Raw genomic sequence first — 27589 nt, forward strand, 5'->3', positions numbered from 1 at the left:
TCAGGTTCTAACATTGATTTGAGAGATATGGTGTCAGATGTTTCTATTTGTTCTCTTGCATAAATGATCAGCAATAATATTAGGTCATGGAATGATATTGTATCGGCCCACATACAAATGGATTGTATTGAAATATTAAAATGAAGCAATGCAACGTTTTCTTACATCCCTACATGTAAGTTAATTTGCCTCTTTGTCATAATTCAGTTCTTTTTTTTCTTATAACTTTTTGAAATAAAATACGAATTTCATTACAATAAACACTGCACTATCATAAAAAGATTCCATCGGTTAACTTTGATTTGTATTAAGATTCATGACCATTATGAAAAAAAGAGTAAATTATCACTACTAATTACGAGATATATTAACATTGCTTTTTTGTTTTAAATCAAATATTGTTCACAGTATTGTGGCCTGTGTAATACTTGTAAATATAAAAGAAACATTCATCTGGGATATTTCTCAGCAACTACTTATTGGAATTTACCCGTACATCATAGGTAGAACTTGTTCGATCTTTATTAGGCTACTAGAGACAATTGTCTTCAACTCATTTAAAATTCAAGGGCCAGGAAAGGTTATCAAGTTGTTTCATTTTTTTTTAAAGAATTATCGTCATTTTTTATACCTCACTGACCATTCCTGGGTTGTTAAAGAAAGTTGTTATACCGTATATATTTATCAATTGACACCTTATATACATATTACGTTACGACAAGGTAAAATATACGTAACACCTATACACTCTGTTCTGTAACACCGTACTTTGGGGTCCAACGCACTTTTGGGTCAGACTTCAAAGTGCGTGACACTTCACATCGAACTGTGTGGTCCAACGCACTTTTGGTAAAAATCGAGAAATCGACCATATGCTACATATCAACGCACTTTGGATTCCAGAGTTCTGCATGTGGCTAAAAACTGAGTACTGACTTAATTTCGATCTGCAACATTGAAATACTTGAGGTGGAGATGACAGTCGATACTTACATACATCATTCTTACTAAGAGCCATTTCAATTCTAATGTAGCATTAATAAAAATAAATGTGTTTGATGCTTAAGTGATAAGTGCTTTTTTTTAATTTTACCACTTGAAATATCTAAAAATTGTGTCCATATAAGAAACTACTATAGAACATAAATTGTGAATGTATTCTTTAAATATAAAAGATCCTCCGAAAAATATCCTGTTCTGTCAGTCATTTACTTTATAACTTTTGAACTCTATTTTAAATATGATAGGGATGTTAAAAAATGCAGTTTAATTTTTTTTCTCCAAAGAACTATAAATACATGTATACTCTATTGTTATGTTCTGGTGAAATATCAAGTTTCCTGATCGAACTATATATAGGAATACACTATAATGCCTATCAACAAACTTGATGTTTTTTAAAAGGAACTCTTATTAAGGGTGTCCGCCTCGATTTTTCAGAGGTGATAGAGAGTCAATTTTTATTGTTTTTTTTTTCACTTAAAGGCATGCCATACCTTAGAAACTTAAAAAAATTACTTCTTTATAAAGGGCAAACAGTAATTTTATAATAATTAAATAATGGTATCAGAGAAGATGCTTGTTACCTGAAAATGTAGTGATAAATGTGAAATAGTTTGTCAATAAGGTGGCAAAATGAAAACAATGTAATATTTGACTTCTATATAAAATACTAATTCTCTATAACTGCACTTATTGTCAAAAAGCAACAGATGAAAAAGATGGTTCAGGTAATTGGCCAATGAGTTACATTTTTGATACTATAGAAGTACACCAAAATTAAGAAGTTTGTGAGAGATACAAATAAAACCTTCTAAACGTTATCTTTATTTTCTATGGGGTTCGACACCATCCCCTCTAGATCTAGATCTTCCAGTGTAAACTTTACATTATTATGAAGTTCTGCTGTTAACGTGTGACTACTTAAATAGTAAATGATATTTTTGAGTACTGCGTGTACTGATTTTATGCAATTCGTTTAAGTAATACCTTGATTTTTGGTTACCATTGGCTTTGACTACAAAATATTACTTTAAAACATAATGAAAATTCATTTTTATTGATTGAATTTTTAAGGCCCCAAAGGGTGATCGTTTGTCTGATGTTAAAAAATGTATATGAATCCGTGTAACGCACTTTGGGGTCAAAATTGGACCCCAAGGTGCGTAACGCACTTTGAGGTTGGACCCAAAAGTGCGTTGAACCCTAAAGAGCGATGTTACGCTGCTCCCACAAAAAATGCGGACGAGATTTTTGAAACATAAACGTAAACTGAGGAAAACTAAAAGTGTATCTTTAATTATTAACGACTTTTAATTAACGGATCCGGGATAAGTCAATATCTCGAGTTGAAACAACGATACTTTTGTTGAAACAGAGAGGGAATCCATATTGTAGAATAAAACAGTGGTAATAAAAATGGAAATGGAATCAAATTTATAGTAGCATTGGACTCCGTATTATCGGTCTGTATTTCTGCATTGAATTTAATTGATGTTTTTAATAATGAATATTTTGCGTGAAGCGGAACAAATTGAACTCTTCATTACATTTTTTTTAATGATTCAAAGATTTTTAACTTCACCGTAAATATGACTGCGCATGACAAAATACTGAGAGTACGTCGATACTAAAGTTGCGCCGATAATACAAAGTTAGAGTATAGATTAATTTAGTAATGATCACACATTATTTAATGAGAAGACAGTATCCGTTAAAGCGCAACAGCTTTCCATGGTGCTTTATTCGAAACAAAATAATTTTCTAATTCATTGTATTTTAATATCCAATTTTCATTTCACTGGGTAATTAGTATCGCCAGTTTCTTTATTCAATTGCTTTTGTTTGCATTCGTGAAATATGCGCTTTATTAAATAATGTCTGTTACGGAATATTGGAAAATCTATCTGTTCTCTAACCTTACAATTATTATTTGTACATTAACGATATAATTAATTATTTTTTATTCTAGTGAGAATGCTATATAGTCCGAAATTATCAATTAAAAATAATGAGGGCACAGACAATACTGAGATATATAGGAATCTATTGATCTTATATGAAACTTGATGACCTCAAACAGACATATTTATTCTATTGAATCATCTGTGTTCTCAGGAGTATTATAACAGATAACTGCTCCGTAGAGTAGAAAATGCATTATTTGTTTAGGATTGACAAATACTTGCACTCATCGTCATAATTGAATCTAAAATATATAAATCTATATTTAATGAAAACAATATAAAAAATATAACAAGTCAAAGCTTGTGTTCTATTGCACATTGAAATACAATAGTAAGAACATTTTGACGTCACTTCGAGATAATATTTTGAAAATACTTTTCAAATGCAGTTTTATCGAAATTGGAACTTGCAAACGTAAAGTATAACACTTACATGTAAATAAGGACCAGTTTTTCAAATTTTGTTAAAAGTGATATCGAATTCATGAAGTAATTATGTAAGACTCACATAAAACACAATGTTCGAACCTGTCGCCAAAATAATTTCCCCCATCGTTCAAGTGAACCCTTATCCCTATAATTTGCCCGGCTTTATCACTTTAACATTTAATATCTTAGCGTATATTTCAACACCAAAAAAAAAAAAATTATTCTTGGTCAATGACTCCTTTTCAATTTATTTATTGTCTGGGGGTTATGTTCAATATTGATGCTCCAGTCATGCATATAAAGATCTTGTTCAGTTATTCCTGTCTTTTGTCCCGAAGGAAATATTTGAATTAAATACCTAATCGTGCTTTATAATAGATTGTCTAGATAATTTCTTTAACAATTCAACTTTAACAGAAATACCGATTGTTCGTGTTTGTGTACACAGACTTCTGTCTCTTTGGACGGTTCGGCGTTTAAGTCATTGCGCTCTACACTTACTGTATTTGAAAGCTTTGCATTTTGATGTTGAATAATTAGATCTATTACATACGTGCATGCTCGTTATTGAATGTTTTAGCTCTATATCGTCAGTATATTTTCGACCTATATTTAGTAATCGGTGTATAAAACAATAGTTGCTTGTCTATCTGTAATTCGTAATTCATTGATTATGAAATCTGATTTATGTTCTGTATCTTCTTCATTTGGTGTAATTACGTCAGCTGCATTCTATAATTGACCAGAACTGTAGCGTTACAGTGAAACACTGTTCTAATAAGTTATCATTTTTTTCTTTAATTCAAAATGATGAATCTTCCTCTGCAATGTTAACACTGCGAAAAATACACTAATATACGGGAATATACGGTCCCGTATATTAAACATATACGGGCGTGTACGTGTATGTGTCTAATATACGGACAAAGTATACAAGTCCGTATAGGAAACACCGAGTATACGGGAAGTCCGTATATGGACCAGGCATGTACGATATTTACGTATATATTTGTTCGTATTTTTATAGCTCGTCTTCTCTGACATAAGCCATATACTGTGTCGTCTTCATCACTGTATCATTGTCAAACGTATCATTATTTGTCATTTCAAATTATATCGTAACATTACCATTCCTGCCAATCAGTTCATTATACATGACATAAAAAAATTTGCGGCCGTCATTGCCATCTATTTTGTCTTCTCTATGGTTTACATCAAGCTGTTTGCTTTCATGTCATCTTGGTTCATCTCCAACGGTTATTGATTTAAGAAATTCAGCAATCCAATTAGTATTTTTCTTTACGTGAATTCAATGTTTTGTAAAGCCACCCGGTTAACATTCTCGTTCTGTTATCAGCCTTCCTCACTCTGTAGAATTGTTGGGCACCAAACGTCAGGGGTAAACTAAAGCTAACTAAACTATTATTAACCTAAAGTAAATGGACATAACGTTTTATTAAGACTTACGAGTGGTGAACTTTGCGGGTTAAAGAATTACAAAGAGGGGGATAATTAACTACATGGCAAAACACATTTAGATATTGACGTAAATAGAGGATATTAAATGAGTGTAAGTTCAATACTGAATTTATTGCACGAGTTGAATAAAATTATATTATGCGAGCCTCTGGCGAGCATAATATTGTTTTATTCCACGAGTGCAATAAATTCAGTAATGAACATACACGAATTTAATATTCTATTTATCACATACCCAAAATAAAGACCGTTTAAAGTGAAATAAAAGTCATTTTTCATTGACGCGCCTATAGTATCATAACGCTAACATTTAGCGCGTCTTTACTCTTTGTTTGTATAACCCTAATGACGTCACGTCAAAATATATGCACGGCCGTGCAATACCATATTTACGGAGTCGCAAAATCGGCACGGGTGTGTGATAAAATGTATTTGATATATACAGTGTACATGGACAGTTTCAAGAAATTTTCCTCACATTCAAGAGCTTGATAAAGACTTCCCATTACGTATTATTTTTTTTTTGGTTTGTTTGTTTTTCATTTCTTGTTAATAGTATTATCGTCATCTGCACCAGAATAATATTAATGGACTCTTTATGTATTTTTCTTCTTTACCTAGTTATTCTTTTTTCATTTCGTTATGCAATACCGTATCCGTCTGATCTAACTCAGAAATACGTTCTTTATGGGCGGTTTCGGTAGTGACATAAGAAAACAATTCATGATTATCTCTAATCATTGGTATTTCTTTTTCACTATTTTCTAGATTGTTAAGTTCAACCCTTTTTGTCTTTGGTAATATCAATGTCACATACATTTGCATTTAGAAAACACATTTGCGGCATCAATGATTAAGGTCGTTGATTTCAAAACACTTGCTCCTCACCGCTCTGGGTTCGATTCCTGCCATAGATTTTGAATTCTATCCAGCTAGCTTACGGACCGTCGGTGGTTCTACTCAGGTGAAATAATGCTGAGGGGCACCTGAGGTCTTACTCCACTAGTAAACCTGGAAAGTCGCTATATGACCTTTACAGTTTAATAGTGCGAAATAAAACCCAACCAAAAACATAATTATCTACACTCAAATGCTCAGTTTCCATTGCATTTTAATATTTTCAGTTCGCAACACCTCAGTGAGACATAAGTGGTAGGCAGATTGGTGCTTGCGTCCTTTAACTTTGTTGTCTCTGTAAAGATGAAAGGTGCACCAAACTTTCTAATTACAAGGTTTACCACATCTTATCTACTTTACAAGTTAATGTCAACTCAGTGCATAACGAAAATGTTGGTACTTGTATATAAAATCTAATTAATATTCAAAGTTATAAATTCACATTAAAATAAAACATTATCAGTTAGATGAAGTTATATATACATTTTGTGTATATTATTTTACTATAAATTGTTTTCACAAACATATTTTTTCCTTTTTGTTGGTGTCATAGACAGCACGAAGGTCACAAGGGTGTGGTTCTTTGAGAAAATCGGATTGTTTCAATACATGACAACTATGGTGATATCATTATCTCCACGTTCGCATTCTATAAAACAGGATAAAATCGTGTTAATTAACAATCCGATTATTTCTAAATACATGTAATACTCAATGTAAAGTAAGGCAAAAAATGCACTTATCCAGTGTCACTGTATATCGACCGCATCAAGAACTTGCGAGCAAATATCACAAAATTCACAGAAAGAACGTTTTTCGGGTGCAAGTTAATGTGTTTAAGGAAACGAGGCTTATAACTGGCATAATATATCTTATCAGTTAAACATGGAGGTTTGGTCACAAATAAACTAAACATGATCTCTTCGTGTGCTTTAAGTTTATTTATGCTGGACGCCGGCTGGTCGTAGAGCCGCTACGGAGGACTTCTCAATCCGTCTATCGTCATAGACATCTTCTCTCCAGGACCAAATTTTTCGCTTCGCAGAACAAAGGAAGACAATAGTTGAAAGGCATCTCTTCCAAAAGGCAGCAGCATCTTTTAAGAGCCGCACCCTTTCGCTACCAGCAGTAACCTGCATAGGTCACCGGTCAGGTGTGACCTATGTACTCCGAGCGACGTGCACGCCGCAAAGGGATGTCGGATTAACGTGGTGGTGGTAATTTTCACTCCGGATCACGGCAGTAAAACACATTGAATTTAACATGATCTCTTGCTATGATACAGTCATTTAATGATTTATAATAATACAAATAAATTTCTAGCAGTCTGATTGGCTTAAAAATTTTGTATACTATGCCGTACATACCGTGAAGAACCGAAGCACGCAGATCCTCTCATTCAGGTTGATTGTGAACCAGCTTTCAAAAATGAAATGAATTTCAAGGTGAAACATTTAGTGATAAACTCTATAGCGCAATAAGTTTCTACATATTATTTAATGCATTGTGTGAATAAATGCTATCTAACACAGGCAAATCATTTTCTCCCTGTTTTTATACCTTGATACCTGAATTTCATGTAAAATAGACATCAATTAATAAAGAAATTTAACGCGAGTAGTTATTTACAGAACAGTAAATAACATTTTTCCGTTTACATCTGTTAATTTCCGACAGGGACTTTAGGAAGCCATCAAGCTATATGTAGCTTACGGAAGGTGCCCGTCCATGTCTGAAATAATTCACCGAAGGGCACCCGAGGTCTTCCCCCATTTAAGCAGGAACGTCCCCAAATGACCTATACTACGTCAGTGTGACGTAAACGCAAACAAAATCTTTTACTTTCACTCAAATACGACTTTTAAGATTTTTTTAAGTTAACAAACATATAATAATTCGAATCTATGGGGGAATTATATGCACAATAAGATTTTCATTTACTGGTTTCAAATGTTACTTTCTATATACATTGTATCTACTTAAATATACTATATTTTCTTTTATTTTCGGGACTATCTAATTCGTGAAATTAGTGAAATATTAGACTACGCTTGCTGTGCAGTGAAGAAAGTGTTTTCAGAATTTAAAAATCATATTGGAATTTCATTAATAATTGTTTTCTTCCAAAGGTTAATCAGTAATAGCCTCGGGTTCTATGATATCATAGTACTTAACGTTTATCAAAAAATATTTTAATATAAAAATCATACATGAATGTGATTTTTTTCTATTTAATAACGGATTCTTTTCCAAGACTGTCTGTCATAAATTTAATTCTGAAGTTCCAATTTAAATGTCATATTTAAATGCCAATTTGGGTGATTCAGAGGAGGTTACTATGGTATCACGGTACCCCCCCCCCCCCCAAAAAAAAAAATAAAAAAAATATGGAAGGATACAATGTCATTATCTTCCAATTAAGTAATGAATATAATTCAAGCTATATACGAACAGCCAATATACCAGAAGTTTGGATTGTAACATATGTCAATAGGCTATGTAAAAACTATTAAGGGAAATAGTAGTCAAATATGAAGATTTTATAAAATAGTTTTCTTACCACAAATGTATTTATTATTCACAAAATTAAATTTATTGGCAGATGCTATGCAATTTAGTGCTACAGTTGCAAGAAAAGTATCATCAACATGTGTTGCTTTCACATGCAGTCACAGAAAATTTAAATACCATGATATCATAGAACTTCATGGTAATTTAAAAATATAAATATTTCAATGACAAAACAGTGAAATGGGAACTTGTCTTGCTTAGAAACTGAATCAAGCAAAATTGTGAATGTAAAGGAATTACTACTTAAATACTGCAAAAACCTACATGTACAACACAGACTGATCAGACTGAAAAACAGAGACATAGGCATCCCCACATTTTTGTTAGTGCTAAAAAAAAAAATATGGTCACTTTTAACGTTACAATGCGATTTACAGTAACAGTTTCTTTACAAACACATATTTACTATTTTGAAATGTCTAACAAATTACAAATTTTAAGTGTACATAATTCATAGATCATATAAGACATTATTTCTTCACAAAATAAATGTGCTTAAAGCAACATTTAACCACTCTGAAATTTACTTTCTCACCTTACTTCATTAAATATGAACAGTTTTTGACACCTTGTGTAATCAAGTGTCATGCCTAAGAGCAAGCAAGCAGATAATAACAAATATGTGATCTAGGTAGGTGTTCACTTTTACATTAGTGGTCACAATAGTGAGGTCAAATAAAGAACAAAACAAAGAATTGGGACTGAATTTGGTGGTCTTAAAAATGGATAAGCAAAGGTGGTCTTAATTCTGGATTATATATCCATTGACATGCGGAACAGAAAATTCTGTTCTTTTAAAAACTGGTCTTAATAGTGGGATGGGGGTGGTCTTAATTCCGAGGTGGTCTCAAGTAGGGATTCTACTGTATTTACAAGTACGGACCAAAATGAAGGGGGGGGGGGGGGTATAGAAAATGAAAAAAATTCTTTAGTGTATTTTGTTCTGAGTTTTAATGATTGTGGCATAATACTATATTAATTATACAATGATCCATCATTTAAAGAAGTAATGTATTCCATATAAAAAATCTTTCTAATAAAATATATTATTTTGGACAAATTATTTCAATCTTTATACTGCAACATTTGACTAGAATAAGATACTTACTTGGTTACCAAGTATGCCACTTTGTCATTACATTCTTATCTTTTTATAAAAAGTATTTAAAATCAATGAATAAACATTTCTAAGATAATTTCAAATAATTTCCTTTGAGTAATTTTGTCACCACTGCACACTACATACAAATGAATAACATTGCTTTCCTCCTATGCTATTTTTGTTCAAGTTCAGCAGAGTACATTAGCAAATCACTGCTCATGTGATTTCTTTCACATTTCTTTAGACAGTTAGCAAAAACAAAGTTTCAAATGAAAAACAGTTCAGACAGTAGTTATCATTGCAACTTAATAAGTTTTGGTTATTCAACAATACTGACAGCATTAACAAAAAATTCCCACAAACACATACACAAACATCAATGAATTTCTAGAAACAAAGACTGTGATGAACTAACAATACAGTCAAACAATACACATAATATCAGATCTTCTCAGAAAAATTTCATTGTTCTGATATGTTGAAAAGTCACAAAATGCAAGAATATGTCATTTTCTTAAACAAAATATCTTGCATCTTTGTAGATTGGAAGTTCATTGATGATGAAGAAACCTTGAATAAATATCACAGAGGCAAGTCAGTCACTTATCATAATCTCATATATCAGCTGTAAATGCCTGTAGACCCGTGATCGCACGACCAAGAATCAATGCATGAATATCATGAGTACCTGAAATACAGTAAAACAGTTATTACAGTGAAATAACAAAAAGACAACAACAAAAACCCACAAGAGGGCCATGATAGCCCTGAAAACGCTCACCTGTATAATGGCCCCTGGGGCGGGGCCAATTTAAACCCAGGGGCTTTAATTTGAACAAACTTGGTATACACCCATTTGTAGATGTTTCATGATAAATATCTAAGCTCTAGCTCTAAGAAGATTTTAAAGTTTTTACTATACACATAAAGGGAAAAACAATGACCCCCCCCCCCCCGCTCTGGGCGGGGCCAATTTTGTCCCCAGGGCTTTTATTTGAACAAACTTGGTAGACACTCACTAGAAGATAATTCATGCTTAGTATCTAAACTCTAGCTCTTTGGAGATTTTTAAAGTTTTTACTTTGTACATATAAGGAAAATCAATGATCCCCTGGTAGGGGCCAATTTTAACACCAGGGCCCTTACTTGAACAAAAATGGTAGACACCCATTAGAAGATGTTTCAAGCTAAATATCTTAGCTCTAGCTCTAAAGGTTTTTTAAGAGAAGATTTTTATAAGTTTTTACTATATACATAAAGCGTAAAACAATAACCCCCTGGGGTGGGACCAATTTTGACCCCAGGGCTTTTATTTGAACAAACTTTGTAGACACCCACTAGAAGATGTTTCATGCTTAATAGGCCTTTCTCAAATTATATGCATACTTTACATTCCATCACCAGAGAGAGGCTAACAGGGCATGAATGTAAACAAATAATGTCTGACCTGATAAGCCCTAGTGTGTTTAACTTGCTGGGGAAATCTCATTTTTATTCCACTCTGTTATTCCAATTCTAGATATGATTATACCGTTAATTTTCATAAAATACCTAAGGATGTGAGTTTAACAAAAGAAAGGATTGTGAAAATAAGATGGATGAAAGAACATTTCAAGGTAAAATACCATTGTTCTTTTCTTTTTAAACCAAGCTACTTAAGTAGTATTACTACTTACATTAATTACTCTCATTTCTCATTGTTTTAAATGTTTCATTTATATAAACATAACAATATGTTTGTTCATAAATTTCATTTAAAATATCACACTTATATCACAGATAACATTTAAAACATAATTGCTTCAGAATCTAAATCAATACCGTTTTTATACTAAAAAGCAATAACGGTTATTTTATTTACTATTTCAGATCAATATTTTGCAATAGTTGCTCGTTTTGAAGCATTTCACACAATAAGATTAACAATCATGGACATACATTCATATATATGTCTGAAGAGAACAGATGTAATGTACCCTGTAGATGGAGTAATAATCAACAGACCAGTAAGATGAACACTAAAGAAGAAGATTTCATTACCAGATGAAAGGTATACACAAGACTTAATTTTCAGTTTTTACACATAAACAAAGTTTAGCCCCTGTAAAAAATATATTTGCAATTAAAATATAAATTGATATATTCTAGAAATGGCATAATTCGTGTTTCCACTTCTAAATAAAAGGTATATATTTTTCAGGAATTCCACTGGTAACAGTCATGAACACAAATTGACAATTGGTATTTGAATCACCTTTAATTGTAATATCTCTTCATGGCAGTGGCAAGAAACTATCAAACAGTTCAAAGAAGAATTACAGAAAACCAAGGAAGAAAACAAACAGTGATATTGAACGTTTAATACAAACAAATTTTCAAATGTTGACAGTTGTATATTTTATAATGTTATACAGGATTTCCAACAAAATTTACTATATATTCATTACAGTTTTCAATAGGAAAAACATTAAGAACGTTTATTATGATGCAAGCAAAACAATCAGCTTGACTTGCCAAATGTTTTAGCATATTTTAAAGGACCATTTGTTCAGTCTTTTGCGCCTTGAATTTAAATAAAAACTTTAAAAGAAATCATTGCATTACTTTGTTTTTAACATTGTGCTTTGTTACATATATGGTGCAGGGAATATGTCAACATGTTTATTACATTTAGTATTTTGTCCTCTTATTGCATTATATCGTTGAGAGAATATGCCTTGGAATGTTAAAAGAAGTGCTAAAACTCGATGCTGCCTTTCCTAATACCCTCCGACTGCAACGTCCTGCATAGGTTTTCTGCGAATGTTCAGTCCCCTTTGTACATGGAATATTTGGGGTTGGTAAGTCCAGGCAACATACTCTGGAAGTGCCGTGTTCCCTAATGATTTGTTATATACCAGCCAGTTGAGGGTTCCAACAAGATGACCACATAATCAAGTCAGACCAACTGGACAAGTGCAATAATTTAATGATACTTCAGCTTCGTCTTAAGATTTGACTGATATTTGCAATCAAATGATTGTATTTCGTTATATACTAAATATTTTATACTATAACTAATTAAATAGTTGATAATATATAAGTTTTACGTTCCTTACTTAGCATGAAATGTATTTTTACATTGCTGTAAACAACATCATGTGTTATGATACTGAAAATCCATTGAAATGTATAAGACGGGGTGTCATATCATATATCAAAATATCATTTTTATTTGATAAGGCTGTCTGTAAAATTAACCAGTTTCTAGAGAGTAATCCAGAATTTTTTACTTTTAAATACAAAGTGAATAAAACTTTTTTAAACTTTTTTATTTCAATAGCTAAATTTAGGGGAAGTATGGTACAGAATTCAGCATCCAACTGTTTACATCTATTATCAGTTAATTGCTTAATACACTCTTGACCAACATGTGTTGAGGTTAGCAATAAAATAATGATAACGCAGATAATGTCTATTTAAGTTGCAAAGAGTTAACCTGATATTTATACTGACAAAGAATATTAGAAATTATTTGTAATAACCAAAAACTTTAATTGACCTGGGATATACGATTATCGTATGTCCCAGAATTGACTTATCAGGTCTTGTATGTCCTTCACTGTATATAGTGTAAATTAAACCCTTTGTTGATTTATTCATCTCCAGAAGAGATTTTTTTTAATATTAAATATAGTTCTCAACAAGTATGTAGCAAACAGAACATTATCAAGATCTCTGACACTGTAGAAAAATCTTTCGGCCATATATAAGTGATATGTTTACATAGAGCAGATACCGCAGCTTGCCCTGTTAGCCTCGTTCTGAGAAATCTATGAATATGTATGAGGTAATATTAAGAAGGGTCTATAGCTAAGCTCTAGCTATTTGGGTTTTTTAAAAGGAGATTTTTTAAGATTCTTTGAACAATTTTTAAAGTTGACTACCAAAGGAACATTCCTGTGAAGTTTGGATGAAATTGGCTTAGTGGTTTATGAGGAGATGTCGTTTAAAGTAAAAGTTTACGGACGGACGGCGGACGAAAAGCGATCACAAAAGCTCACCATGTCACTTTGTGACAGGTGAGCAAAAAACCATTATACCAAAATTGCTTTTCAAACCTTTATCAATATTATTATATGATAAAATGCTGAAAATATGCATAGTTTCATCTATAACTCAATAGATTTTCTGGTTTAAATGAGAGGTTATCATCATTTTTAATTTATTTCACAAATTACCATTACATTGTACACTTAAGGTGACAAAATCATATTTGTGATGCTATTATCATGGAACTTTACAAATTGTTACTTTCTTTACAAGTGTAGCACTGAGAACTTGATTATTTACAGATAAATTACAAGTTAATTACTAACACAAGTAAAACCAACACTACAACATGTATATTTAAATATATGTGTTTAATGAAGAAATAATCCTATAACCCAACAATATATTTTATTATCTTCTTCACCTGAAGAAGGCCGAAATGTTGGTATATTAAAGGGAATTATAGAATTTGTAGTAGACTATTTATTTCTTCAAAAAGTTCATTTTTTATGAACTATTATGCTAGTATATTACAAGAGAACAAATATTACCTTCATATGTATTTACTGCCTCGAGATTCATGACATGTCTTATAACATGATATTCATCACAGATTCCGTTACCTCCCAGCATATCTCGTGCAACACGTGCAATGTCTAAAGCTTTACCACAGGAGTTCCTCTTGATCAATGAGATCATCTCTGGAGTTATCCTAAAATACACATATTATACAAACATTTATTTATCATATACAATCAGGGAATGCTAGCCACAATAGTGTTATAATGTATTGAAATTATTAAAAAATTTTCAACTAGCTTATTGTAATATCATCAAATGATAATAGATGAATATGAGAATCTTACACCGGCTGCCAGTACAGACCGGAATATCTAGCTTGATGGTAACTGTTTATGGTGATTTATCCTGTCACTTGTATCAATTTCGGCCCGATAACAAGGTGCCGTATATTTTTACTGATCTACGGCACTTGATCACGTGGTATGCATGAATGGGCACCTCTTTGCCGGACTACTTTTCAAGATTTACAGGCCGTTCCAGTGGTATGAAAAAAACTGTCGTTAAATCTTCTGTGTGTAGAATAACGAATTTTGGAAACGTTGATAAAACTTTGTTTGTTTATTTTATTTCACTCTATAATTTTTCAAGCGAAATAAAAATTATTAAAAGTGAAATAAATGTAAAACTTAACTCGTTTGCGACATTAAAATAGCGTACTTGATTTGATTGTTTTGCACGTGCTGTTTGGCGCTACATTGTGACGTCACGTAAACAATACTTTAAACGTCTGTACAGCGTTAACGACTGAATAAAAGATATTGGTGTTCGAATTCATTTTCTTAGTTAGACCATTATCTTTCATTCTAGATAGTTTTCACAACGAAATTCGACAAAGAATTGTTTTTATTTATCACATTTTTCAAAGAAAATGGCGCCCTCAATGTGAAAATACACAGGGAGATAATAAGAACGGCGAGTGCATTGTTGTAGAATAATGCACGCTTCGGTCCTTTTTTGTTTATATAGAAACATTTACGATAGTGTGATTAAAGGTAGTTTGCCTAATAAAATTCTTTTAAAAAAAACGGTGACAGGATAAATAGAATAATAGATTGGTGCCGTGGATGGAGAAAGTTTATCTGGCTCTGCTCCGGAATTTATTGGGTTCGCCTTCGGCTCACCCAATAAATTCCTCCGCCTCGCCAGATAAACTTTCTCCATCCACGGCACCAACCTATTATTCTCTATATTTATTATTTTTTGTTATCAAGTTGTGCTGAATTGGCTATATATTCAAAGAGATTGGCTATAATAATGGTCAATGACCAATACTTGAAAATGAAAACTGTTTAGGATAAAATATAACTGCCTAAAAAATGAAATGATTGCTCCACTCTTTTTATCAACTGAACATAAACAGATGATACTTTTAAAATTTTCTGCGAGTCATGTGGGTTATTGATAATACACATGAGCTAGACTATAACACTGAACAATAACTGCAAAATAAAGTTATTTTGAATTTAAACTATACACTTAGATGGGCATAATGTCTCTTAAGCAATTAATGCATTATTTATATGTACGTTAACTTTGATCAAGAATCATTGAAACTAGCTCACAATGTTTTCTGTTAACTTGACCAAATGACCTGGCGTTTCCTTCAAGATGACGTTATAACTCATTCAATTAATTTATGGGATTTATAAGATCAATTTTAATCAAAATTGTTTCAGATATGTGACCTATTCTCTAAATGTTTGACCTTGAGTCTAGATGTTTGACCTTGAGTCTAGATGTTTATGATGCATGCAGAACAATAAAAAGCCTCTGAGTACATGTACTTTAAGCTCTGGTGAGCTCCAATTATAATAAATAACAAAATAAAGTAAGATTTTAAACTCAGTTATGTATGTGCTTCAATACATAATAAAGAATGAACACATGGAATCAAATGCAAAAGTTAGACATGTGAATTTACATCATAACATCTTGAGTTATTCAGCTTTGCTCACTCTAGTAGTGTATTATGTTTACTCAATAGAAGTTACAAAAGATTAGATTTGTAACATATTAAAGAAAACTTGAAATATGTCCTAAGGACATAAATGCCCCACAATCCACTGTTGTGTCAGTCTACAAACAGACAGCCTGACATTAGGGTGGAAGGAAAATGACAAATCTGTATGCATCTTTATACCAGCTGATTTCATAATACAATGTACATTATTTCTATATTTAGTATATTACAGCAAAGTTTATTTATTATAAAGAGATTATCTACTACAGTAACCTTCCATCATCCTTCAGTCTGCCTGCCTGTATACATGACTGTAACCCTATTGTGATTTCTGTCAACATATCAGCCATCTTCTTCTGCATCAACTGATTCTTAGCTAGTGGTCGTCCAAACTGTTTCCTGTAACAAAACACCAGACCAGGCTGATAAATGATTTTGCCAGTTTCAATAGGAAGCAATATAATATACACCATGCCAAATCACACTTGCAAAATTTAGTATTATAAAATAAGACAATGGCCAAATTTAGTGTTATTAAATAAGACAATCACAAAAAGTTGGGATGATCAGTATATGAAATGCAATTCATTATTGTACATGTAACGTCACAATGTCCATTATACCAGCCAAGGTTTTTTTCACATGAAGAGACTGAAAATATTTTTCAGAAACTTGCCTACCATTCCATACAATACTTTATTTATAACTTATGTGCAAAATTTCAGATAATTCCCACACTTTTTTTCCAAGAATAATCATTTTTGATGAATGTACAAAATGACCCAAAAATGAAAAGCCTTGCAACAGTTTTCCCTGAAACACTGCTAAGAATCATATATAACATGACTTTCAATTTAACTCTAAGTATATTTCTTTATTATCCTTTGTAGATTTTTCTATTTTTAGTGCATGACTTGATCTATGTAAGAATTTCAAATTATATGTTTTTAAGCTATATGACCCCATTGGAGCCCCTTTGTTTGTTTGTTCATTGGGTTTTACGTCACATCTACACAGTATAGGTCTAATGGCCACGTTCGAGCTTTACTGGTGGAGGACGACCTCAGGTGCCCTTCCGTGCATTATTTCAGGCACGAACCGGCACCTGAGTAGATCCACCGACGTTCCGTAAGCTAGCTGGATAGCTTCCTCACATGAAAGAATCCAAAGTCCCTGTCGGGATTCGAACCCACAGCGGTGAGGGGCAAGTGGTTTGAAGTCAACGACATTAACCACTTGCCCATGGATGCCCCCATTGGAGCCCCTTTAAAATCAGGCATACACTAACCTGTCTAATGTGTATTGCCTAGCTGCTTCAAGACAAAACTCAGCGGCACCAAGAACTCCCCATGCTATACCATAACGTGCATTGTTCAAACAGCCAAAAGGACCCTATAATTATACAAGTAAAAAAATATTTCTACAAGTATTTACTCAACAAGAATCATCAATAATGAAAACACATGTGCATTTTCCATCTAATTTGACTTATTTCTAAACATAAATATTCAAGAAAGTTATTTGAACAAAGTTACAAAAAAAAGAAATATCATAAAGATATGTACCAATTTCACTACATTTAGTGAAAAAAGGTAGTTTTCACACTAAACAAGCTCTCAGAAAATAACATGTCTTCAATCAATGAGAATTAATTAAAAAAAAAATCCAGGCATAAAAAATATAACAACAATTAGGATTACAAGAAGTAAAGTAGTATTATATAACTTACAGCTAGCCCACTAACATTAGGTAACATGTTCTCTTCAGGCACTTCTACATCCTCCATTACTATCTGTCCTGTAATACTAGCTCGAAGTGAAAACTTCCCTTCAATCTTTGGTGCTATAATTTTAAAACAAACAATATTACAGATATTCATCATATATTGCCTATAATTATGCATTTTAACATTATCTCACTGCCAAGCTATTGTAACTTAAACAGCTAATATAAAAGTTGAAAGTTGAGGTAACGTTTTACAACATTTACTGCATTTTATACGTTTTAAATATTTCTATGAAGTGGAATTTTTTTAATTATTTGAAAATAAATGCATGTGAATAAAATCAATGTCAAAGGTTTAAGATCAATTTGAGAAGAAAATTCAAACAGTAATCAATAACGTAATATTTGACAATGAAAATCCAATTTTGCTGAACTCTTCCCTCAAATCTCCTTGATAGTATTTTATTTTCATTTGATCAAAGAGTTCAGACTTTAAGTTGTCTACAAAAAAAGATTGTTTGTACTTCTATAATGGAATGTAAAGCTTGAAGTTTATTAACAACATAAAACCAATTTTCCTACAACATAATTGTATGACCACTTAATTGGAAGCTGTTTTAGACATCAAGTACACTCACCAGATAATCCTTTCATGCCCTTCTCCAGGATAAACCCTCGTATTCTGTTATTTTCTGCCTTATTTTTCGCCCACACAATAAACACATCTGCTATAGGAGAGTTTGTGATCCTGTATAAACAAGGAAATATTATTGTATACCTTCATCAAACTGATCATATTAATAAATGTATCAGTCTAGATTTTGTAACATTATCAGCATAAGACTTTTAATGTACCAGTCTAGGTTTTGTAATATTATCCGCATAAGACTATAAATGTACCAGTCTAGGTTTTGTAATATTATCCGCATAAGACTATTAATGTACCAGTCTAGGTTTTGTACCATAAACATAAGACCATTAATGTACCAGTCTAGGTTTTGTAATATAATCAGCATAAGACTATTAATGTACCAGTCTAGGTTTTGTAACATTATCTGCATAAGACTATTAATGTACCAGTCTAGGTTTTGTACCATAAACATAAGACCATTAATGTACCAGTCTAGGTTTTGTAATATAATCAGCATAAGACTATTAATGTACCAGTCTAGGTTTTGTAACATTATCCGCATAAGACTATTAATGTACCAGTCTAGGTTTTGTAACATAAACATAAGACCATTAATGTACCAGTCTAGGTTTTGTAACATTATCCGCATAAGACTATTAATGTACCAGTCTAGGTTTTGTAACATTATCTGCATAAGACTATTAATGTACCAGTCTAGGTTTTGTACCATAAACATAAGACCATTAATGTACCAGTCTAGGTTTTGTAATATAATCAGCATAAGACTATTAATGTACCAGTCTAGGTTTTGTAACATTATCCGCATAAGACTATTAATGTACCAGTCTAGGTTTTGTAACATAAACATAAGACCATTAATGTACCAGTCTAGGTTTTGTAACATTATCAGCAAAAGACCATTAATGTACCAGTCTAGGTTTTGTAACATTATCAGCATAAGACTTTTAATGTACCAGTCTAGGTTTTGTAATATTATCAGCATAAGACTATTAATGTACCAGTCTAGGTTTTGTAATATTATCAGCATAAGACTATTAATGTACCAGTCTATGTTTCGTAATATTATCAGCATAAGGCTATTAATGTACCAGTCTAGGTTTTGTAATATTATCAGCATAAGACTATTAATTTACCAGTCTAGGTTTTGTAACATAATCAGCATAAGACTATTAATGTACCAGTCTAAGTTTTGTAACATTATCCGCATAAGACTATTAATGTACCAGTCTAGGTTTTGTATCATAAACATAAGACCATTAATGTACCAGTCTAGGTTTTGTAATATTATCAGCATAAGACCATTAATGTACCAGTCTAGGTTTTGTAATATTATCAGCATAAGACTATTAATGTACCAGTCTAGGTTTTGTAACATAATCAGCATAAGACTATTAATGTACCAGTCTAGGTTTTGTATCATAAACATAAGACCATTAATGTACCAGTCTAGGTTTTGTATCATAAACATAAGACCATTAATGTACCAGTCTAGGTTTTGTAACATTATCAGCAAAAGACCATTAATGTACCAGTCTAGGTTTTGTAATATTATCAGCATAAGACCATTAATGTACCAGTCTAGGTTTTGTAACATAATCAGCATAAGACCATTAATGTACCAAATCAGCATAAGACCATTAATGTACCAGTCTAGGTTTTGTAACATTATCAGCATAAGAATATTAATGTACCCGTCTAGGTTTTGTAACATAATCAGCATAAGACTTTTAATGTAACAGTCTAGGTTTTGTAACATTATCCGCATAAGACTATTAATGTACCAGTCTAGGTTTTGTATCATAAACATAAGACCATTAATGTACCAGTCTAGGTTTTGTAACATTATCAGCAAAAGACCATTAATGTACCAGTCTAGGTTTTGTAACATTATCAGCATAAGACTAGTATTAATGTACCAGTCTAGGTTTTGTAATATTATCAGCATAAGACTATTAATGTACCAGTCTAGGTTTTGTAATATTATCAGCATAAGACAATTAATGTACCAGTCTAGGTTTTGTAATATTATCAGCATAAGACTTTTAATGTACCAGTCTAGGTTTTGTAACATAATCAGCATAAGACTATAAATGTACCAGTCTAGGTTTTGTAACATTATCCGCATAAGACTATTAATGTACCAGTCTAGGTTTTGTATCATAAACATAAGACCATTAATGTACCAGTCTAGAATTTGTAACATTATTAGCAAAAGACCATTAATGTACCAGTCTAGGTTTTGTAACATTATCAGCATAAGACTATTAATGTACCAGTCTAGGTTTTGTAACATTATCAGCAAAAGACCATTAAAGTTCCAGTCTAGGTTTTGAAACATTATCAGCAAAAGACCACAATAACAATTAAACATATTAAGGTGGGAATTTTGTATAAAAAATAGAAATAATATGAAGTATATTTCTGTAATATTTTACTTTCTGTCAACTTACTGTCTTACACTTTAATATCTGACTTCATTGAAACTTACTAATTTTTATATATTTCTATTACCTGTGCATTTTAACCTTCTGATTAGTTGTTCATTTAAACCTTATATCAGCTGAAATTACAACCTTGTTTTTTTAACATTATAGTCAGTTGTTAGATTGAATATTCCTCTCTATTTTCTGTTTACCATCTAATGTGGTTTTAATTTCAGCTTAACTATTTAGAGTACAAGATATTACATTGACCTTAGGTTCATGACTGAGATAAAATTACTCTTTAATTCTCTATAATAATGTAAGCTGCTTTGCAAAGAAATAGACTAAGATGAAGAGACATGCTAACTTCTACAGTACATGTAACTGTTCTAGGAAATGGAAATGTTCATTTTTCACAGTACTACAACTTTATATGGTATGTAGAAGGCTGAAAACATGTATTGTATGTTACTTATATTTTAGTATGTTACTTATATTTTACAACTTTAACAAGTTGCTTCAAAATATGCTTATGAATGCTACTTTATGAACCATTGTCTAACATCATTCATAATCAATACGGTTTAAATGTCTTTATATAGTAAGGGTATAAAATGTAGAGATGTACATTACATTTTACAATAACACGACAGAGTTTCAATAACACATTTAATAACTTTAACATTCCAGTTGTATGTTCCTATACTTGTAATTAGACAAAGCCACATACAACGAGACACTAAATTGGTTTTTCTCAAGTAATGCAGCAAGGAACAAAGGAATGAGATTCTTATTATTTTTTTGTTGTTGGTTAGTTTAATGTTGCACCAACACAGATGAGGTCATATGATACATTACCAACTTTTCTGGTGGAGAAAATATCAGGTGCCCGTCTGTGCACTATTTCAGTCACTCAAGTAGAAACCACTGATGTCACATAGGCTAGCTGGGTAACTTAATCACATGAAAGAATCCAAAGCCTCTGGCAGGACTCGAACCTTAAGCAGTGAAGGGCAAGTGGTTTGAAGTAAACAACCTTAACAATTTAGCCACAGATGCAACTTTCTCATTTTGTAAAGTGTTTCTTACTAAGTAGAGTATTTCATACAATGCAGAATATTTCTTACCAAGCACACTATTCTTTACTAACCCCTGATTTTTCACTTTGCAACATATCACTTATTTCAAAGTGAGATTTAATTTAAGTGTGTTTCTTTCAAACCAGTAAGGCCCCACATTTACACATTTTAATGTATTTGTTTTCATTTCAATTGATAATTCATTAATGTTTATGACATTTTTGAACAGAGTGTTTCTTACTAAGCAGAGAGTTTCTCACTAACAAGATGTTTTCTTAATTAGCAGAATGTTTCTTTTTGGAAGTGTTTCTTACTAAAATGAATGTTTCTTACCATGCAGTGTTTCTTAATAAGCAGTGTGTTTCTCACTATTAGTAAGCAGTGTGTTTCTTACCAAGCAGTGTTTCAAACATAAAAGGATAAAAATTATAATAAGGAAATTTAATAAATGTACCCCTAACATGCTGTCACGACATACCTGTAATTTAATGCAAGTGATGTTGGAAAATATTCACTGATATTAAAGCATACTCATACATGATAACTTGACTCCTTTAATTTATATATAGAAGTTGGCATAAAATTACCAGGATTTGGAGCCATTCAGGGTGAAAGTCTTAGATGATTCATTGAATACAGCATTTGTTTCCATAGATGATGGATCACTACCATGGTTTGGTTCTGTAAGACCGAAACACCCAATCAACTCCCCAGTTGCTGAAAACATTAAAAATATTATATCTTATATACTTTCACTTTGTACCACATGACAAAATGAACACTGCATGCTCATTTGTAAAAGCAAAACAATTACATTTTAACTTCAATAATATTTTTAGAATTACTGATCATTTTAAGAATTACTGAAGAACACAGCTTTCTTGTTATTTTCTTGTTTCAAATTGCATCATTTTAAAGTCAATGTATTAATTTTGTCTCATAAATGAATTATAAAAGACTTTAAAGGCTAATTTCAAATCTAAATAAAATAATTCTGAATGATTTATTTTTTTAGTAGGACGTATAAGCTTATAATGATACACATGCAAGAAACAGTGTTTAAACTTACCAAGTTTGGGCAAGTATTTCTGTCTGTGATCTTCTGTACCATAAGCATTAATTGGGTGCATGACAAGTGATGACTGGACACTCATACATGATCTGTAACTACTATCTACCCTGTATAAAATATATAAATTATCTGTTAATTGACATAGTACATTTACTTATGAATATGATTCATTCTTGTAGTGAGAATTATTATACAAAACATGTATTGTGTACAGCATTTTTACGTTTGTACAATCCTAAAACTAGTACAGATTCACCAGTGCATTTATCAAGTTCTGATTGGCAATTATTTGTACCAAAAGCATTTATTTTATTCAATAATACAGTACTTGTTCATCATCGCACAATAAATACATGTACATACAAAATGTAAAAACCAGTTTTGTTCATCAGTTGAATAATATGATTATAATTCAAACCTTTCACACTCCCGAGCAATGAGACCATATGCTACTGATGATACCCCAGCACAGCCATAACCTTCTATTGTAGGTCCGAGCACCCCAACTTCTCCCATTTCTCTCATTATCTCAGGATGAAAAACTGAAATATAACTTCTTTATTACAATATGAAATTATCATAACATGATGTTGATATAAACTTAATATTCAAGGCGATTTTCTAGAGCCAAACATTTAATATATTCTGTATAAAATCTGTAAATATTTGGATCTCTTTGTGACAGTTTTTTTTTAAATTTAAAATAGATTTCTTATACAGTTAAAATAGATTAATGCAAATTTTATGCAAATAAAAAACTTAGGTTATAAGAACTGGAAAAAAAATAACTAAGTGATATTTTTGTGAAGTTTGGTAAAGTTTTAATTAAGAAAATACTATAAACACACATAGCCAGTGACATGAAAAATAGTGCTATGATCTTAAATCTTAAGAGAGCTTAAATCTCACAAACCTGTAATTTGAATTCACATCAGACTAAAAAATTTATTAAACATATACATTTATGCATTAATTCATAAGCAAATTGGGGTGTCCGTGGCCGAGTGGTTAAGGTCGTTGACTTCTTGCCCATCACCGCGGTGGGTTCGAATCCCTACATGGACTTTGGATTCTTTCATGTGAGGAAGCTATCCAGCTAGCTTAAGAAATGTCTGTTCGTGCCTGAAATAATGCACGGAAGGGCACCTGAGGTCATCCTCCACCAGTAAAGCTGGAACGTCGCTATATGACCTATACTGTGTCTGTGTGACGTAAAACCAAATCAAACAAACAAACAAACATAAGCAAATAGTATTACATGTAAAATGTAGGGAATACCTTCATGCCTGTTGGCCATAAGAATTCTGGGCATGAGTTTATCATCACAATATTGTTTGAACTGATCTCTCACCATCTTCTCTTCATCTGTCAGTTGACTTTCAAGATTTAAAGCATCTCTCCAGTCAAACTGTGCTGATTCAACTTTCTGTTTTGCATCAGCTTTAGTTGCTGAAATAAATGAAAATAATCCATTCATTATAGATTTATGGATTAGATCAAATTTGCAGTTTAAACTAGAAGGGTTTATGTCACAAAAACATATGTCTCCCAAAACTATGTATGGTCACTCCTACCAAAACTATATATGGTCACCCATATGAAGTTTCATGAAATCCCACCATTAGCTTGACTTGTGAAAGCACAACAAGATCTTTTCTATTTATAGACTGCCATTTTGTGCAGCAATGCAAACATGCCGGCGATATGCACAACTACGGATGGTAATAATCACTCTTGAGCAGTTTCAATGAAATCCCACCAGTAAAGCCATACAAGATTTTTTTTTCTATTTATACATGTAGCTCTGGAGGCCAGTATGTGCAGGGAAGCAAAACATGCAAGCAATATGCACAACAAGGGAGGGTACCGATCACTCCTGTAAAGTTTGGTTGAAATCCCAACAATAGTTTGACCTGTGAAGGCCTGACAAGATTTTTTTTTTTTTTTTAACTCTGGCGGACATTTGGTGCAGCGGAGCGGAATGTGCTGGTGATGTGCACAACTAGGGATGGTACTCATCACTCCTGTACAGTTTGGTTGCAATCCCACCAGTAGTTTGAACTGTGACAAGATCTTCCTATTTTTAGCTCTGGCGGCCATTTTGTGCAGTGAAGCGGAATGTGCTGGTAAAGTGTACAACTAGGGATGGTACTGATCACTCTTGTAAAGTTTGGTTGAAATCCCACCAGTAGTTTGACCTGTGAAGGCCAGACAAGATTTTTCTATTTTTAGCTCTGGTGGCCATTTTGTGCATCGAAGCAGAATGTGCCGGTGAACAAAATCAAGCAAAATTTAGTCATTTGACCTTGAAGGTCAGTCATTTATAAATGGAGGTCTACTTGATGGTCTTGTCCCTAGGGTTGTTGTGGCCAAGTATGAAGACAATACACCAAAAATTTAAAAAGCTATGATGAAGGTTAAAGTTTGCGGATGGCAACAGCGCCATGACTATAACAATACCTCTATTTTTTATCTTTGAAAAACAGTCGAGTTAAAAATGACTTGTATTGAAACTATGGATACTTGCTATCATTGTATTCATGACAAAAGGCAGTTGTAAGACACTGATCATTATTCAGAAAGGTACATATATCTGGACTTCTATCTCTTTTAACTAAGGCTTTATGTCAAAACTGCTCATTAAGTTTCAAAACTATGAAAAATATCAATGTTTAACTTGGAACACTTAATATGATCATGACAAGGTACAGTTATATAAATTATGGACTGGACATGAAAATGTGACAGACGGACAGACTCGGACGGACAGAAGGATGTGCTCAAAGTTATGTGTTTAAGTAGCAACTCTTTTGTTCTCTCTATTGTTCTTTTAGCCAGATAAGAGAAAGCAGCCACATAAGAGCTTACTGAATGAAAAGCATCAAAGGATATTTACTGTTACCTTTTGTTCCCATAGCCACCTAAGTATCTATTCCTTGAACGGATGGACAGACGGAGCCTATTTCTATCTCTAAGAAAAGGCGGGGGACAATAAAGGAAAGATCAGTAAATTATCAAACATGTTTGAAGTTTATTGACATCATCACAGGTTTAAGCTATCAGACATGACAGATGAATAGATTTATAGTGCGTCACATCACAGGATTTTGCGTCTTGCATAACATATCACGATAAACAAGCAAATTCGTTGAATTTATATCCCCTGCCGAGTACTGGTTATTACTAACACAACAACTGGAGACATGAGGCTTTATTTATATATCTATCATGGCATAAACAGTAAAAACAAGGCAACGATATGCACATCTCATCCAGATATTGATGGTTTCCATAAAGTTTCATTGAATTCATTGCAGAGAAATAGCACAGAAATGATTATTGCTCTAAATGCATGCTGTATAACTAATCAAGGGCTATAACTCTGTCTTGAAGGGTCTGACCCAAACAAGGTGAAGATATACGCATCTCCTATTTGTATACTTGGTTCCACAAAGTTTTCTTGAAATCCATCCAGCAGCTGCAGAGAAATATCACGAAAAACAATATAATATCTATAAGCATATTGCATAACTAATCAAGGGCCATAACTCTGTGTTGTAGGATCTGACCCAAACAAGGCAATGATATGCGCATCTCCTCTTGGTACTGATGTTTCCCATAAAGTTTTGTTGAATTCCAGCCAGCAGTTGCAAAGAAATATTGCAGAAACTAAATTTTGACTATGTATGCATAAGTTGCATAACTAATCAAGGCCATAACTCTGTGTTGAAGGATCTGACCCAAACAAGGCAACAATATGCCCATCTCCTCTTGGTATTGATGTTTCCTATAAAGTTTTGTTGAATTCCAGTCAGTTAAGTTGCAGAGAAATCCAACGGGAACAAAATTTGGACTTTATGATGCATACTGCATAACTAATCAAGAGCCATAACTATGTGTTAAAGGGTCTGACCCATACAAGATGACGATATGCACATCTCCTATTGGTATTGAGGGTTACATAAAGTTTTGTTGAATTCCAGCCGGTAGTTCATAATAGTTGCAGAGAAATAGCGTGGAAACGAAATTCAGACGGACAGACAACACCAAAACAATATTCCCCTCCCAATTCCATTGGCAGGGGATACTTAAGTGTGACACGGATATAAGGTGAATGCCACGGATTGATGTTATTACAGAAAAAGATACTGTCACGGGTTTTAGGTGATCCCCTATTAAATCCAGAAGATTGCCCTAAAGGTCTTTCCTAGTGAAAATTATTATAAATTAAATTTTAATTTACTTAAATTTATCCTGGTGGTAAATCAACCCAGAATGTAAGCCTTTTTTGGCCCATATTGAAATATAAATAATAAATCTAGAATGAAATCATTATATAAAATTTACTAATTTATGCTCTATTATCAGATTTTTTAGACCAGTAAGGCATCTATGAAGAAATTTTATATAGATCTAGTGACCTACCTGCTGAATTTGAAGCCAGACGTGGACATACCGCTGACACTGATACCAGTTTATCAGCTGTTAAGTGTTTAAATAAATGCCGAAGTGCCATCATTGTAAATTGATCGAAAAGTCTGTAGAATGATTTAAGAAACTTTATTATTTTTGCATAACAAACTCGACCTTGACCTTCTTTCTTTCTGGAGGTGTGTACTT

General features: G+C 32.4%; 1 protein-coding gene and 1 long non-coding RNA gene across 2 annotated transcripts; one reads left to right on the top strand and one right to left on the bottom strand.

Moving 5' to 3' along the window:
- Positions 1–9276: 9276 nt before the first annotated feature.
- On the bottom strand, positions 9277–27565 carry LOC132729945 (glutaryl-CoA dehydrogenase, mitochondrial-like). Its single transcript, XM_060715781.1, has 11 exons — positions 27395–27565; positions 24248–24418; positions 23388–23511; positions 22967–23076; positions 22485–22614; positions 18382–18491; positions 17748–17860; positions 17307–17410; positions 16292–16417; positions 14028–14188; positions 9277–10132 (listed from the first exon to the last, which is right to left on the bottom strand). The coding sequence occupies exons 1-11, from the start codon at positions 27486–27488 to the stop codon at positions 10059–10061; spliced, it is 1317 nt and encodes a 438-aa protein (XP_060571764.1). The 5' UTR covers positions 27489–27565; the 3' UTR covers positions 9277–10058.
- LOC132729946 (uncharacterized) lies at positions 10771–11737 on the top strand. The gene is made up of 3 exons (XR_009625695.1): positions 10771–11060; positions 11314–11494; positions 11645–11737. It is a non-coding gene; the product is annotated as an uncharacterized LOC132729946 (long non-coding RNA).
- Positions 27566–27589: the final 24 nt, after the last annotated feature.

The sequence above is a fragment of the Ruditapes philippinarum genome, unplaced genomic scaffold (assembly GCF_026571515.1).
Source record: "Ruditapes philippinarum isolate M1 unplaced genomic scaffold, ASM2657151v2 ctg1791_1_1_1_1, whole genome shotgun sequence".
In the NCBI taxonomy this organism is placed as follows: domain Eukaryota; kingdom Metazoa; phylum Mollusca; class Bivalvia; order Venerida; family Veneridae; genus Ruditapes; species Ruditapes philippinarum.